A 16791-nucleotide genomic window follows, 5' to 3' on the forward strand; every position below is an offset into this window, starting at 1 on the left:
CCTCTTTTTCTCCAAGCTTCTCTTTCTAAATCATCTGCCCTTCTGCTTGGAAATTCAGGTTCATATTTTTTCCTTCAAGTATCATGTCCCTGTTGCAAAATAGGAGCCTATTTCTTGTCTCTGTCATGCTTTTTTCCCCCCTAAAACAAAGTAAATTATATAAGGCTTTGCCCAGTACATTACCATGTCCTTTGTTATTCCATTCAGGAGAAAACTGGTAAAACAATACTGAACAAGTGCATCTTGGTAGAAGGAAAATAATGAATGTTTTCAAGTAGTTCCTGAAAGTAGAAAACAGAGAAAGTACTACACAGTCTGCCAATACAAGCTTCTGATTGCACAGCTAAAGAACTGACTGCTTGGAGGCATAACCAGTTTAACTCATTAGACCGTAAGAATTGCTTTTGCAGAACACTTTGAAGTTCCATCTAACCCCACATCCTGTCTCTCAGTGAAACCAACCCAGGATGTTTCACAGGAAGACATAAACTTCCCAGTAATGCATCTAATTGTTTACAGTCACCTCATAGATCCTAATAGCCTGAAGCATAAGAGATTGAAAATTCCATAAAGATTATCCTGACTAATAATACCACAGCTCTTATTGATACAACCATAGACTATTTTTTAAAACTCACTGAATTACTTTCCTAAATAACTTGCAGCTGCAGTTAATTCTGCAAGTTAATTATTTATACCTCATTTCAGTAAAGCATTACATAAGCATAGTTTGATGCAAGCCTGTTTAAATCAGGTCAGTGAAGTCAGAAAAGCAGCTATTATCAGGGGAGCAGCGTCATCCTAGAAATGACTGATAGTGCACTGAGTGTCTGAAGAACTTTGCTCATACCTGCCCTCAGTGACCTTAGATGAGCAATTTGTGATGATTGGTGTCTTTGACAAGAGCTTTTCAGCACAAAAGACGTTTCTCTTAGCATCTTCTCTCAGTGAGACCCATACCCTGTTAGGAACTGCAAATACCCCTCAAACAAGAGATTATACAAAGACTGTAGCTGAGAACAGCCACTCTTAAGGGCTTTAACAAAAGCAATAACCAAACCTACAGAACTTGTGCAAAGGAAGGAATGATCTAACATGAAGAGATCATAGACAGCATATACTCAAAATGAAGGACAGGAAGAAACAAAAATAATTGGATTGACATATATCAGAACACCTAGTATCCTTTCCTTGTACATCTTTTTTGTTAAAAATAGTTTTTTATGACGAGCATCTGGATTTTTATGTGGGCTTCCATGTGCAGCAGTCTGTTTTAGATGAGAGAGAATTAATAGAATTCAGAGGTGGTTGGCCTCACTGAACTCAGGAGAGAAAATTCAGTTCAATGTGCAGATCATTGCATTATTTTTCTGAAGAGGACACCTAGTGGGAGAAGTAGCTGTTGGTGTGAGTGAGTAAGATCCTCAGAAAACCTAACAGATGATGCCTAGTTACTAAAATGATTCCTCATCTTATTTCTCTGTACTAGAAGTGAAAAAATAGAAATACCTCTTGGATAAAAACAACAGGTGTCTCTCTGGAGTGAGCCTCAGATTTGTCATCTGTACCAGAAAGAAACTGAAAAATTCCATAATCAGAAAAATCAGGAGAGCAAATTAAGATCAAGAACTTCATTAGCCTCAGAATCCTCTTCAAGACTGCTTGGGGGCCATTTCACAAAGGCAGCTTGAAGAAATGCAGAGAGGAATCAAGGATATTTTGGCCGCATTTCATATCCAAACATGACAGTGCTTAGTAAATTAGGCAATCTCAAAAAACTGAGAAGTAGAGAGTAGAAATACACTGAGATGCTCAGTAGTGGTTCCTGATGGTGCAGACTGTTGTTGTCTGCATAAAGTGGGTTAGTGCATTGCATTCAGTTCCAGTTTTTTTATAGATACCCATGATACAGAAGAATCTTTTTTACCCATTTCCTTTAGAGAGGAATAAGTCAAGTTCTCTTGGATGGCAAAAGCCTGGCCTGCCAGGCTTCTTCCAGTTTTAGTGCAGTGCTACCACATTGGCTCTTTTACCTCCAGAAATGCTTTTCAATGAGGCAGACTTACAGTTGTAGAACACTATAGCCTGACTCCAGCCAAGTTACTTCAATAGTTAGCTTAAGTTAGCTTACTTCATTACTCAAAGTGAGACTGAAAGAGTGCTTCCAAAATTAACTGTAAGCAGGGTAAGAATACAGCCTTCTGTTTAGCTGGTGATCATTTAACTGATAACACATAATCCCTTTTTTTTACAGTTTCTCACCCAAAGAACAACTATTCCTCAAGAACACCATGTAGTTTACTGCTGTCTTCAGTGACCTCACATGCAACAACTGGCAAGCAAAATACGCACAACCGAAAGTCCTCTAGTAATGCCAAGAACTCTGATAATAAAACAGCCAGCAGTAAAGTACAAAGTCATCCTTCTTCCAATCCTACAGAATCTTCCTCTCAAGGAGTCCCAACAAATAAGCAGGTAACATGTCAAATCAGCCATGAACTGAACTAAATTACTCCAAAACTTTCAGAAAAATACAGCATTGAAAGTTGTTAATACAAAATCAAATAGAGGTTGGTGGTCTATATTTAATTAATAATTTTTGAAGATAGTAAGCATATATTTTCCAGCTTCATTTTCAAGTCAGTGTGAACATACAAAGTAGAAATAGCATATGAGTAAAGACAAGACAGCTGTCTGTTTAGAAGTATCTAGTGGCAGTAATAGAGTGAAAAAGAAAACCCCTCCATTTTAGCTAAGTGGTATGGAGGAGAAACATGTAGTCCTTGACAAATTATTACATACACTTTGAAAGCAGAATCTTTGCTTAAATGCCAGGCTTAAAAGCATATTATTTCAGAAGCTCTATAATACAGGTTATAGTATTCTGCTATATTAGTAGTATTATTTTATAAATATAGGATTCATATATGAATTATATTTTGTTGTAATAGTTCTTAGGTAAAGCTGCTGCTAAAGTTGGTCTGAACTTTGTCCTAGTAGGGATTTTAGGCTCAAGCAAATGCCTGGAGAGAAATGTAAGACAGTGCATAATGTCAGAGCATGTATGGAATCACCTGTCCTGTCAGGCATGCAAATAAGAGTAATTCAGCCACTTCCCACTAAGAATCAAAGCATCCTCTGAGCAAAAATATCATAATGGACGTGTCTTCCAGATTCTTCACTTACTTCAGTGTACATGTGACATATCTGTTCGTCCTGCAGTCATACTGCAGTACTTGTACAATGCTTTACTAGGAAAGCAATAGTCATTATTTTGGAAAAAGTCAGTATTAAGTTCTTCAGTATTTCTTAACTGCTCAGAGAATCCCAGAGTATCCCGAGTCCCACTCCTGCCCTGCACAAGACACCCCAAGAATCCCACCATGTGCCTCAGAGCATTGTCCAACCACTTCTTGAGCTCTGTCAGGGTTGATGCTGTGACCCCTTTCCTGGAGAGCCTGTTCCAGTGCACAGCCATCCTCTGGGTAAAGAACTTCTCCCTGATACACAACCTAAACCTCCCCTTACCCAGCTTCAGGCCATTCTCTCTGGTCCTGTCACTGGTCACTATGGAGCAGAGATCAGTGCCTGCCCCTCCTCTTCCCCTCACAGGAAGCTGTGACTGCAGTGAGGTCTCCTCCAGGCTGAGCAGACCAAGTGACCTCAGCCACTCCTCACACGGCTTCTCCTCAAGCCCCTTCACCACCTTCCTGACTCTCCTTTGGACACTCTCTAATAGTTTCATGTCTTTCCTATATCATGGCACCCAGAACTGCCCCCAACACTTGAGATGAGGCTGCCCCAGTGCAGAGCAGAGCAGGACAATCCCCTCCCTTGCCCAGCTGGAGATGCTGTGCCTGGTGACCCCCAGGACACACTTGGCTCTCCTGGCTGCCAGGGCATTTCTGATTAATATTTAACTTCTCTTGACCAGAACCTGCAGATCCCTTTTCTCAACAACTGCTGTTGAGATGTCTAGAATTTCATCCCCTTTTCTGTATTCTCTTGAATCATGGCAGATTTTAATTTGGCATCAGTGACAAACCTGCCATCTGTATCTCCAGGCTACTCAGATGTAGTAGGGTACTCATAGTTCTGGTTATAGATATTATAAAGAGACTCTGGTAACAACTAAAACTTTTTTGTATTCTCCCTCTCCTGTTCCTTCCTAACAGTAACACTGTTAATTTTGACTGCAGTGTTTCTTGGCTTGTTGGAAGGATTCAGACAACCTAACAGTTATCTGATTTCTTTCTGGGTAGAATGGGCCTTCTAGCCAGAGACGGAGATTCAACTCACAGCACCAAAACATGCGGCTCAATGGATCTCATAAGTCACAAGGTGCCAGTAATGAGGCAGATCAAAATACCAAGAGTGGTTCCAGGCCTGAACACAGAAGACAGCAGCATAACAGCTTTCGATCTAAAAATAAAGGAGCTCTGAAAAATCAAGAGCAGTCTACAACTGCAAGGACCACAGAGAATGCGACGCATTCGGAGAAGTCCCGAAGGAAGCACCACACACCGGACACCGCAGAGCACAGGCCTTTCCAAGGCAGCGCTGGCAGGGCGTCACAATGCAATTTATGTCCTGCAAGGATGGAGGTCTCTGCTGATGCCACTGTTCTTTCAGTGCCAGCTGTGACTTTGGTGGCTTAAAATGTCACAGTGATGGCAGGCAGAGAAATTCAATCTCTTCATTTTAGTTTGTTGCTCGGAAAGCTTGTTGGTGAAGAAAATAAGTCAGAACATAGTCTTTTAAATCTTTTGCTGCTTAAAACTTGTTGATATCTTTATTACTACTAATTATCAAAATTAAATCATACTTTCAAGGCTTTCCCCAATATGTTCGCATTTATTTTGTCATGACTGTATGGAATCTTACCAAAGCAGCATTTACTTCTTAGAAAAATGAAATCTAGATTGGAAAGATAAATTGGTAATTAAATTCATAATAGCAAAAACATGTTGTAGATATGTGGTTATACCAGTCAACCTTATTATTTCCTAGAACAGCCTGTGTTAGAAGGATCCCAAGAAGTCTGTATGCTATGGTCTGCAGTGAAATCAAATAATCTTGTAGAATTTTTCAGCAAATCTCTATACACTTCTTTCTTTCTGTGCATGTATACATGTACATGCATGCACACTGTATACACACAGAGTATTGTTCTATACAAGAGTTGAAAAAGCAGTTCATTTGATTTTAGCTTATTATTCCATAATCTGAGATCTTTAAATTCAAGTATAAATTGTATTAAATGTATTACATATTGGTATTTTTCATGGACAAACTATTTTTATGAGGCTGAGGAAATATGCTCATTTAAGTTTGGAATGTATATAGTAATGGCTATTCAGATGCACAGCCCTGTTCTCCATCCTTATCAGCCACTTTTCTATGACTAGTTGGATTTATTTTTTGCATATGAAAAGTTGCAGGTCTTCTAGACTTGAATTCAAATTATTTTTCTATATTTTTGCTGTAGGAACCATCTGTCCATAACAAGAGCTATGACTAATAAATTACTTAGTCTTTATGTTCTGATTCTGTATTTCAGAAAACCTGTTTCTTCCAAATAATTAAAATCTTCTTTCTAAAATACTCTGGTGTTTGCTGCTTTGCAGTTCCTAACCTGTGCTCTTGCTCAAATTGTATTTGCGTAGTGGAAGTGGTATCAATGGGAGGCTTTCAGCTGAGTTTGGACTGGACTAAGGCTTTTGCTTCCAGCTTGATTCTAATGCCACAGCCTTGCCTTGCCATGAGAACCACCTCCATGCTGAGCACATTTTACAGGAAGTTACTGTTTAACATTGTAAGGTGTCAGAATCGAAAGCTGGCGTCAAGTGACCTGTTGGCCTAAGTGTCAGAATCAGAAAGGTGTTAAAGGTCAGTAAGAACAGGAGGACACTTAAGTAGCTTTAAAAGTTTACACCTAGGTGATTGTTCACTATTGCTTTTTACAATTTCCTTCTGTTCTCTGACTGTACACTTCCTTAGTACTGACTGGATTATTCCCTTCTGGGGCCTTTGAAAAATAATCTCCAAGGAAAGAGTGAAGTGCATTCCCATATTTTTATTTTTCTTTATATGCATATACAGTGTCCCATATGTGAATATTGGTAAAACCTGATTTTAAAAGGCCAGTAACTCATTGTCATCTGCAAGAGTGGTGAAAGAAAAATAAACATGTTGGTAGACATTGGCTTTCTTAGCCCTGCAAGCACTGCTATTATCCTAGTTAATTACCTATCACACTTTTAAGCTGAATGTTTTGGAGTAGATGGAACTGAAATTCCAGAATCTCTGTTGTGCATACCCATCAGATAGGTAGCTTTTCAAAATTTATCTGCTGCGTCACAGTTTTTAATTATTTAAAGTTTATCTACAGTTTCACTGTAACCTCACTCTAAGAGATTTAATTATAAATTTTATGCAGATATTACACAGGAACTTCTTATCTATATCTAAGCTGTGAAACGTGTCTCTTCTTGTAATCCTTCCTAAAAAAAGAAAATCTAACTTACCTGTAATAACATTTATTCCTTCCTTATAGCTTCTACATTTGATTTTTGCATTATTGAAAGTTACTTTATTCCTTAAGTCAATTTCTCACAAGTGATCTTCTGCAGATAAATAAATAAAATCTGTATCATAAGTCATAACTCAGCACAACAGGACCATCTTGTGCTCTTCAGTACCAGCCGAGCTTTGATGTACTGGAGGCTCAGTACAGACAGATCCAGGACTAACAGGTGAGAGATGGCATTTCTCTTTTCTCTGATGATATAGACATCTTTTTTGTTAAAGAGCTCTGTGTGGGTTTGGTAAGGCTGTAGAGAGGGCTGCTTGTGGCCATGCTGCAGTTTTAGCACACCAAGTTTTGTCTAGTGTCTGCACTGGTTTGGGAAGGTTATTCCAATGCACATTTTAACCATATTTTGTGACTGCACTCTGGAACTGTGTCAGACTCTTCCTCTTTCATTTCATGGGTTTCTGTATACTTGGAATTATATCTGCCCATTTCATGGTAGTTACAAGTAGCCAAAAGCTCTTGGGCTCATCTTCAACAAAACTGGTTTTATCTTCTCATTGCAGAGACAACTACCTGCAATTCTCCTTTTAAGGGACTTGTTGAGGGGCAGTAAAGGAGTTTATGGCAGGACAAGGCTTCCCTTCCAGGCCTGTCCTTTTTATATAAAAAGTCCCCTCAATTAGCAAAGCAAATACAGCTGTTTGGCCTCACTCAAACACAAACATGGAATTCCCACTGCACTTAGTGCTCTTCCAGAAATGGAAACATCTTAAGGAGGCAGTATTTTAAAGCAGGTTGAATCTATTTATCTTTTGTGTAAGATTAAATTCAGTGTAAGGACAGAACCCAGCAAAATAAAGATCTACATACACAGCTGGAAAACTGAAAAGTGAAGGTAACTTAATACAGTCAAGCTCTTTGGAAAACTTACATTAGTACACTATGTTTGGGAAAAAAGAAAAGATAAAAAACCCTGCACTTAATGTGCTTGAAAATGTCTCCTTTAAAGAAAACCTAATTATTCTGGAATTGGAATAACTTGCTGAACACTTCTTTTTTAACATAATCTCTGCTGTAATGATTTATAATTTCACAAAGATTTAAAGTAAACCATTGTCACACCACTTGGCAGTGCATCTAGTTCCAGTCACCATGAAAGTTAATGCTATCCATCTATCATAAAATGCTTCAATATCACTCTTAGCAGTTAATCAAAAGTGATCAAGATTCTGTGATATAAAAAACATGCTGGAAGTGCCTACTTAGATAAGTTAAAAGGCCATGTTAGCGCCTCATCCCATTGAAACTAAACAAATAAAATCAAGTCCTTCTTTCTTTACCTTCTTCACCACAGCCACTTTCTCATTTTATCTACTGAAATTCAAGGGGGTTGGTTTTTATTCATTTAACCACAAGCTAGTATGTCCACGACAAAGAGAAGACTCATTAATGCTGCTGTAATGCAAATGGCACAAATGTTACTTGAAAAATACTGTACTACCAAAATAATTAAGTAAACACTGAGGTAGTACAAGCTCAAAGTCCTGTAGGAATGTTCTCAATGTTTTTTCTTGTATGCCTTTTATTACTTAAATTATATTCTCTGATTTCACGTTTATAGAAGCTTTCTAAATTCAAAAGTTGAAAGAAATCAGCTTTAGACAGCCTTGTAAAAATATTTTAAGGTGCATGGTAAACTGCTCAGATATTGAATAAATAGTGAAGTAGAAATCACACAGAAGTATTAAAAACTGCTTTTCAGTCAGATTATTATGAAAAATAAATTTCACAAATTTAGTCTCAAATGATCAAAGAATACTAGAGTACATGATGTTAGTATCCTTCAATAATTTATGCTTTGTCCTTTGTTCGGTGAAACTTTTTTGTTGAGATAGGAAGAGCCTTGGATTGTTGATCTTCAGGTTTATTTTTAAAGAAAAAAAATACCAGCTTAAATAATCTAAAGGTCAGCTGGTCTTCCATATACACACCAATCGCAGAAAATTATAGTGCTCTATACCTTTATAGTCACTACTGTTTATGGCAAAATGTCTCATGTTAATACAGAAAAATTTAGGGCTTTTTACTTGTGCAAATTATGTTTCAAGTCCTTATGGTTGGAAGCAAAACCTGAAAATGTGATGGCTTTAATGTTCTAGCAAATAAAATATTTAAAGAACCCTTCTGTAATTCTAATAGTCTCAGGAATTTTAAGAACTTGCTTTTTGGCAATGTTCTTAAAGACAGCTGTATTTACTGTGCTGGAGAAGCAAAAGTAGTCATAAAAACGGCAAAAAAAATCCGGCACCCAACTCTTAGCAAGCATACAAAACAAAGCCAGGTTTTGTTCACTGATTTAAACAGCTAAAAGGGCTCTTGAAAATCAACAATCCAAACTTGCCTTTCCTCTGCTGATAGAAACATACAGCAGCTCTTTGTTTCAGTATCATTACTCAACATTTGCCCTGCTACAAGAATGTCTGCTCCAGCCTGCACGAGGGGAAGGAGGGAGGCTTTTTCTTTAAACCACGGCACTTTGACCTCAACTTCTGTGCTTTGCTGCACACAAGCTGAGGTTGTGCCCTCCTGATCTGAACGGACCTGCAGAAGGACATGGAAGGCCAGGTGTAACTCAGACCCTGCAGCCCCAGAAGAGCCATCCCCTAGCAGTGTGACACAAAATGCCACAGCTGCACCAGCCTTGCCCCAGTGGCAGATCACAGCACAGTATTGTGTGTCTGTAAATGGGTGTCTCTCCAGAGAGAGCAGCCTTGTTACTCACACAGCACACTTCTTCCCTTCCCCACCTGTGCTCTCACTGTACAAGGTGATCCCTTGCATTGCTAGTAAGAGCAAAAATGGTGATTTACCCTCACCAGAAATGCCAGTAAGTGCATTCAACTTCTGGTGCTCTCTGCAGCACGCATATGTTGTACACTTGTGGCAAACTTCTGTCTAATAAAAGCTACTTACTTTTCTTCCCTTTCTTCCCCCTTCCCCCCTTTAAAGGTACAAACTGAGGTTCACTGTAGTTAAAATTGATAAAGAGTTTTCTTTTATGCTGTGCAAGTACTCACGTTACAGTACAGCGCAATGAAATACAAATGGGAGTTACTGGAATGTTAAGCTGCATGTGCTTGAGTGATTTTTTAATCCCTAAAAAAAAGTTTTTCTTCCTCCCTAACCAACATCTAAAAATATCTAGAAATAAAGCAGAAAACACATTTCAGTGCTCTTAAAACAATTTCTTCTGTGCTTTTCATTATCTTTTTCAGCACAATTTTCTACCTCATCTTGAACAAAGAATCACATGAGATAATGACCTCTTCTTCAACCATACAATGTAGAGCTGTCCAGTCTATCGGACTGAGTCAAACACTACCCCCTTTATCATTCTTAAGGGTAATACTTTCTGCTAATACAGCTGGTTCTTTCTTGTTTAGCACTGCAGGAATTTCAGCACAGTCCTGTTCACTTGTTTTACTGGATGCAGAAGGTGGTGGCTGAGATGGTGTCTCAAGAAAAGCAGAGTCCTTTTCACCTTCACTGCACGGTTGTTCACAGGCTTCTTACTCCCTGCAGCTGGAATGGCATTTGGCTCAGTGGCCCATTGCCAGCACTGCCTTCCTCAGGGAGCCTGGGACTTGCTGTGCACGTTGTGGAGTGGTTTGAGAAACTTCTTTGTGCAGCATCAGACTTTCACTATGGGGTCATATAAGAATTGCTGCAGAATGTTAAGCAATGCAAGCAGCTATCTTTAATGAAGATGAATTTTTTACTTTTATGTGGGTACTTGTTCAGGGACCTGAGAATTTAATTGGCTGGAGACCTACTTTACATGGTAAACAGCTTTCTACTTCAGTACAGTCAATTAATCATCTGTAAAACAAAGAACTTCAATTTTAAAAAATGAACCATATATGTAAATTTTTATTTTTCTAACATTATTACAAAACAGACCATCTGCAACAGCCTTTCACAAATAGGTTTACATGATACTGTAAGAAGCATAAATTAGTGCTCCCAACAGTTCATCACTACAATCAGGGCTTCCTTTCTGTGATTAGAACCATCAATCTCTTCTGCCTCTCTTAGATGACACATTAAAAACTGTAGCAGTGAAGTGGCTGTAGGCTGGCTCAGGTGACTGTGCCAGCAAAATGCTGCTTTTAGGTAACGTGTGGAGAATGGAGGTGTAATCACAAATATCACCATAAAACTGCAGAGAGGAAGTTCTAGAAATTCCTTTTAAAAGAATACATCTCCAAGTTATGAAAATCAGTTAACCTTTTAAAGTTTTCATTTAAATTTCTGGTTTACGAGTCCATTTAACTAATACTGCTCTCTAGTTTTTCAAGTTACTCCTTGCCAGGTTGCTGAGAAATCTCACCAGCCTAAAAAAAGTCCCGTAATTTTTTTCTAGCGAGTTCAGTTGTGCAATTAAGAACTCTTTGACGTTTAATAAAAATGTAAATTTAAAAAAAACAGAGAAATCTCAACATGCATAGATATTTAAGGAACCTGAAATTATAGAGGGGGGAAAAAAAAGATGGCACTGTATTTGTTTATTAATTTTACACCATCTATGCAAATGAGTGTACCTTTTATAAACTGGAGGCATATGGTGCAAACTGCCTCTCAGGGGCGTTCTTCCAGAGTCTGACATTCAATCAGCTCCTGAGGCACTCTGCAGTAGCTGACACCTGCATTTCATAGCAGCACTGTACTGCTGAGCTGAGAGAGCACAGCCATGCATATTTACACCTGACTAAATACATGAATACATGTATTTTATTATGCAGAATTTAAACTCTCAACCTGCTGAACTGAGCATTGCTCACAGCCAGCATGGTGCTTCATTCATGTCAATTTCTGTCCCCTCTCTGGAACATCCCATAAAACATTTTCTTCCCTCCAAAGAGGCACTACTATTTTACAATGTTACGAAAGTTTATGCAGAGGTTTTTATTATACTTAGTTGGCAAATATTTTTTCTTATTTTTATGTTAAAAAGTAGTAATACTGAAATAAAAAATTATTACTCTACCTCTCCCTTCCCAGGCATCAAAAGCATCCATCATCTTTTTCAGCTCAGCTACCAAGTAATAGCTCCAGATGGTATTGGGTGTTATTTCAGCTTCTCTAGGAATATTATTTTAAAGGTAACATTCAAGTGATTGGTTAGCTAAGTCCTTAGAAATGTACCTTGGTGAAATATGTAATTCTTTTTACTAAATCCTAACTATAAGGACTTAGCAGTAAATGTTTTATAAAGCATGAGGAAAATGTTACTCTGGTTTTTGTATTCAAATAAGAGGTTCTAATCCTCCTGTGAATGCCAGTTGCTAAAATTGGATATTCATGAAAGGATAGATGTTCATAGAAGAATAATTACAGAATTAATTATGTAAAACCTATTTTTCTAGAATATACAGTAGAAGAACAGATACCTCATATATTGCCGAATACCATTGGAATAAATATTAATGTTCCCAGCCTAAATTTAGGAAGATATCCATCCTAATTATAAAGATGATGAAGCATCAGGAGCTCTATCTTCATCAAAAGATGCACAGTGACACTTCTGACACTGCGCTGTGACAGTGACAAAGACCAACTGCTTCCAGTTGTAAGTACAGGTCTGCCAATAATTTCCAATTGCTGCCATGTAAATACATTAATAGTGCAGTACAGCTGTACACGTTCTTTAAAGAATTAAAGCCATTTCCTTTCATCTTTGGTTCTCAGTGTTCAGCTGTCATAGAAGGCTACACAAAAGAAGTGCATAAATCACAACCAACTTTGCAAATATTTTTGGAGGTTTTTCTGTATGGGAATTTATTCAGTGTATTTAGTTTAAATGTTAGAAAGTAATTTTTAATTGTTGTTTTAATTGTATTTTAAAAAATATCAAGTCAAGCAGAATAAGAACAGCAACTGCATGCTAACCACCTTGTGTGTACTCTCTCAAATTCTTAACCTCCAAGTTTAGTTTTTATCTTGTTTATTTGTTTAATGTGGCCATTCAATTATCCAGCTTTGGGAGCTGGAAAGATTCCTTCCACAGATTTATAGTACAGTAATGCTGCATTATGCTACATAGGATAATATTTAGGCATAGTTATAATATGTATTTATTCTCACTTCATAGTGCTTTCATGTTTGACAGTCACTTTACATTTGTACATGATTTTACCATGAATTTTCATTACTAGCGCCTTATTAATTGCATCAGTCCCATCTGCTCTTGTGGTATACACACCAATAATTTTACTTTCACAGCTTGCTCCAGAAGTGTTGAGATAGTGCAGGAGTTAAACTGTAGGCTTGGTGCAAACTAAATTGTAAGAATCACAGAAATCCAACAAATCCTAGAAAAAACATAAAACATATAGAATATTAATAAGAATGCAGTATTTTTAGTTGAATAAGCTTTTATATTTAAGTTTTCTTAACTCTACCAGTGAGCTCTTTTAAATAAATCAAGGATATAGTTTTTCTAGAATAACGTCTGCAGTTATTTCTTATCTGATGTTACCAGAGAATGTTGTGAAACTAAGAGGTTCAGAAAGGCAACAGAAATAGTTAAAGGCAAGGCAGCTCCTTAACATGCAGGGAAACTAAAAGGCCTGGAATTGTTTTACACTTTTCAAAAGGAAATGAGTAAGGGAGAACGTGAAATACAGAGACAACTTGCTAAGAGAACATTGATGACTGTCAGGCATAACACAGCCAGAGCTCGTAGTATGAGTTAATTTCCTGCCATTTAATTAGAATTAGCTTTTAAGTTACAATACTCTAAAACCTTAGGATTTTAAATAATACACTAATTATCTTTTCTCCTTTCTCATTCTAAAGAAATGTCAGAGTACATTTTGTCTTACAAGTTTTAGGAATAATTTGTAAAACTGAAAAAGAAACCCCATCCCAAACAACTTGAAGGGATCAAATCTAATTTCAAGTAAGATTTGAAGCCAAATAGGAAACTAAATTTCCTTCCTACTACACAAGTTCTACAGCAGACTTGCATGTACAACACATTTAAACTGTTGCTGTATTGCAATGATGGTAAAAGCTGGTGTCCTTAATTATACCGACTGCATTATCAACTTTAGGATTTCTTAACCTAAAACTCTGAATTTACTCATGATTTAGTGTGGTCACTAAGAAGTGCTAACTTGGACATTCTGTAGTTTTAGTGTTTGATGCTAAAGAACGGCATGGGTTGGGGAGTTCAGCATCAAAAATTTTAATAAATGTCAGGACCTTTTTAAGCTCTATATTGGACCTTGAAGAGTGTACTTCCATTTCATTAGCCAAATGATCAGACAGACTGTATGGATAAGGGATTCCAAAATAATCTGCTTCCTCCTGCAATGCAGTTCTAACTTTTTCATCTTCAGGAATCTGAATTTCTCCATTAAGATAATCCAAAAGATATTTAAACAGGTTTCCATCTTGATCAATTAGACATGCTCCTGAAAACATTAAGTGTTTTAAAATACTTTACCAAATCATCGAGTACAGCCTTTTGTACAAAATTTCTGTGCTGGTTTTACTGAGGAGGAGTAAGTATACTGTCTTTACTCTTTTTAAATGGAATATTTGTTATTTGAAGATAAAATTCTTAGTGCGGTAAACATTTTCTTTGGAGTTTCAGTGAAATCACTTTTTACTCACTGTTGCAGGGATCTGTTCTATTTTGCTTCTAGACCATTTAAAAGAGTTAAAATCAGCATCAGCTCCCATACACATCTAGTGAAACCTTCCCTGGATATTGCTCAAGTTATACTGTGTTTGTTTCTTTTTCTCTCCCTTGCCTGCAGGGCTCGAGGACCCCACAAAAGCCAACCAAACCATACCGTCTGTACAACAGGCTGTTCACTGCAACTGTGAAAGATGGTAGCAAAGTCCTGCTGTGTTATGCAAACTCCTTATGTTAAACATTTTGGGTATTTTAAACAGTTTTATATATACAACAATATATATATACTATTCTTCATCCATCGTCTCTTTTAACTGGATCTACTTTGGCAGGATTTCTAAGTCACAAACAAGTGTGAAATTTCACCCATGAATAGTTTTATTCAAACTTTTATATCAAACCATGGTGGTGAAAAATGCAATTTTTACTGTTTGAAACAAAGATCAGACTCAAATCTCTTTATGTAATGAACAGAGGGAATGAGATGCCTCTGGAGATTATAGGGGTTCACAGACAGACTCAAGATAAATGCCAAACACTCTGCCAACTTCAGTTTTATCTATTTTTGTATTCTTACTGAAGAAGTAGATTCCAAAGACACAGTGTGGACAGGGATATGGCACTGTAAAAATGTGTGTGTTTGCAAGCACAATAGACTTCAGATGAACTACCTGTACATATAAAGTCATGCATGCAGAATTGTTTTACAACCTCGAATTAGCAGCCAACTGATGCTCAGCAAACTGGGAAAAGATACACTAAAAAATGCATAAATATATATAAAAGCATGTATTTGCCAGAGAGCTCCATTATCAGAATGTGATATTTAGAGCTTCAATGTATTTACCTGATTCATGCACTTTCAGAGGAAAGCGTCCAGTAAACATGGGCGCCAGCATGGAACCCTTTAAGCAGTGCAGAGACGCACGCCTGGCTGTGTATAAACAGCCTCGCACATCCAGTCATAGAATGTCCTGGACATCTTCAACCTTGCCCTCTTCCACTGCATTTGCCAATGGTGATGTCATTACGAGCTGTTCAAATCTAAACCAGATACAAATAGCAATCAAACTAATGCCAGCTTATAGACTTAACATATCACATACAAGACCTAAGCAATAGCTCAGCTCTTGCACATCTGTAATAGGATACCACTTTAAAAACAGTTCTGGAGACCTAGTAACGCAAATAGCCAAATATTCTGCACCTTTAGTGTAACAACCTATGACATTTTACTTTGCAAGGAAACAGAAAGCTTACTCTTTCGAGACAAATGGGCAAGCAGAGTTACGTGATGAGGATGTGTGACTAGAGCTCTGGAAGGATAACCTGGGAAATCTTGAGCATAGTTCACAGTACTAAAAATGCAGCTCTCTTTGAACCAACGACACCGAGGCTTCTTTAAAAACCGATCTTTAATTAGGGCTGCTTTAACTTCCCGGGCCGCTCGCTCGCCCCTCCCAGCCCCCGGGGCGCTGCTCCGCCCAGGAGCGGGAAGCGCCGCGCGCCCTCGGCCCGGAGCAGCGCTCAGGGCCCGGCCGGGCCGGCGGTCCGCGTCAGCTAAGCGCCGCTGCTCCTAAAATGGCAGTGCGCCGGGCCGGGCCGGGGGAGCGGAGGGGCAGCCGGAGTGGCCCGGCCGCGCCATCCCCTCCCCGGAGTCCCTGCCGCGGGCCAGCCCGGTGCCAGGGCCCCCGGGGCTCGGCTGCCGCTGCTCCCGGCGCTGCCGGCAGGGGCTCCCTCAGGCGCCCTCCCGAGTGTGGCTGACCCGCCTGCAGTCGGCTGCTCCGTAAGGCACAAACCGTGCTTTATTATTATTATTATTATTATTATTATTATTATTATTATTATTATTATTATTATTATTATTATTATTATTATTATTATTACTACGGGTTTACTCAGAGTGGGTTTGATTCTATTGCTGTTTCTATAGGTTCCATAGTAAGAATCTTAGAATGGTTTGGCTTGGAAGGGGACCTTGAAGATTATCTACTTCCAGCAATCCCCCGCCTTGAACACGGGTGGGGCGTCCACAAATTTCCTCGGCAACCTGCTCCGGTACCTCACCACCTCACAGAAAAGAATGAACAGGTTTGTATTAGCTATTTTTTTCCTAATAGCTAATATAAACCAGTTCAATTTGAACACATTTCCTCTTGTCCTGGCACTACATACTCATATAAATACTATTGCTTATCTTTCCTGTAAGTTCCTTAAAGGTACTGGAAGGCTGCACTTAGGTCACCCCAAAGCCCTCTCTTCCCCAGACTGAGCAAACCCAGTTCTCTCGCCTTTCCTCAAAAGAGAGGTGCTCCGTTTCTCTCATCTCTTGGTGGCCTCCTCTGGAGTCACTCCACCAGGTCCCTGTCCTTCCTGTGCTGGCCCCAGAGCTGATGCAGGGTTCCAGGTGGGATCTCAGAGCAGAGGGACAGAATCCCCTGCCTTGCCTTGCCCTGCTGCCCACGGGGCTTTGGATGCAGCCCAGGACACGTTTGGCTTTCTGGGCTGGGAGGTGCCCATGGCTGGGTCATGGCCAGACTCCCTTCCACCA

At 38.8% G+C, this 16791-nt stretch overlaps 2 protein-coding genes across 6 annotated transcripts in view; one reads left to right on the top strand and one right to left on the bottom strand.

Moving 5' to 3' along the window:
* SPATS2L (spermatogenesis associated serine rich 2 like) overlaps positions 1-5604 on the top strand; it is a 128288-nt gene extending 122684 nt beyond the window's left edge. For all 5 annotated transcript variants that reach the window (XM_058027882.1, XM_058027884.1, XM_058027880.1 and 2 more), the window contains 2 exons: positions 2255-2475; positions 4263-5604. In XM_058027882.1, coding sequence (XP_057883865.1) covers positions 2255-2475; positions 4263-4658 — 617 coding nt within the window. In that variant the 3' untranslated portion in view covers positions 4659-5604. The remainder of the gene's footprint in view (positions 1-2254; positions 2476-4262) is intronic.
* A 3295-nt stretch (positions 5605-8899) lies between these two features.
* Positions 8900-15268, bottom strand: KCTD18 (potassium channel tetramerization domain containing 18). Its single transcript, XM_058028091.1, is given in 8 exon segments — positions 8900-9137; positions 10304-10414; positions 11137-11179; positions 11182-11238; positions 11583-11672; positions 12714-12906; positions 13802-14013; positions 15088-15268. Coding segments are annotated over 8 exon segments (1125 nt in total).
* Positions 15269-16791: the final 1523 nt, after the last annotated feature.

Source organism: Melospiza georgiana, chromosome 7 (genome assembly GCF_028018845.1).
Source record: "Melospiza georgiana isolate bMelGeo1 chromosome 7, bMelGeo1.pri, whole genome shotgun sequence".
In the NCBI taxonomy this organism is placed as follows: domain Eukaryota; kingdom Metazoa; phylum Chordata; class Aves; order Passeriformes; family Passerellidae; genus Melospiza; species Melospiza georgiana.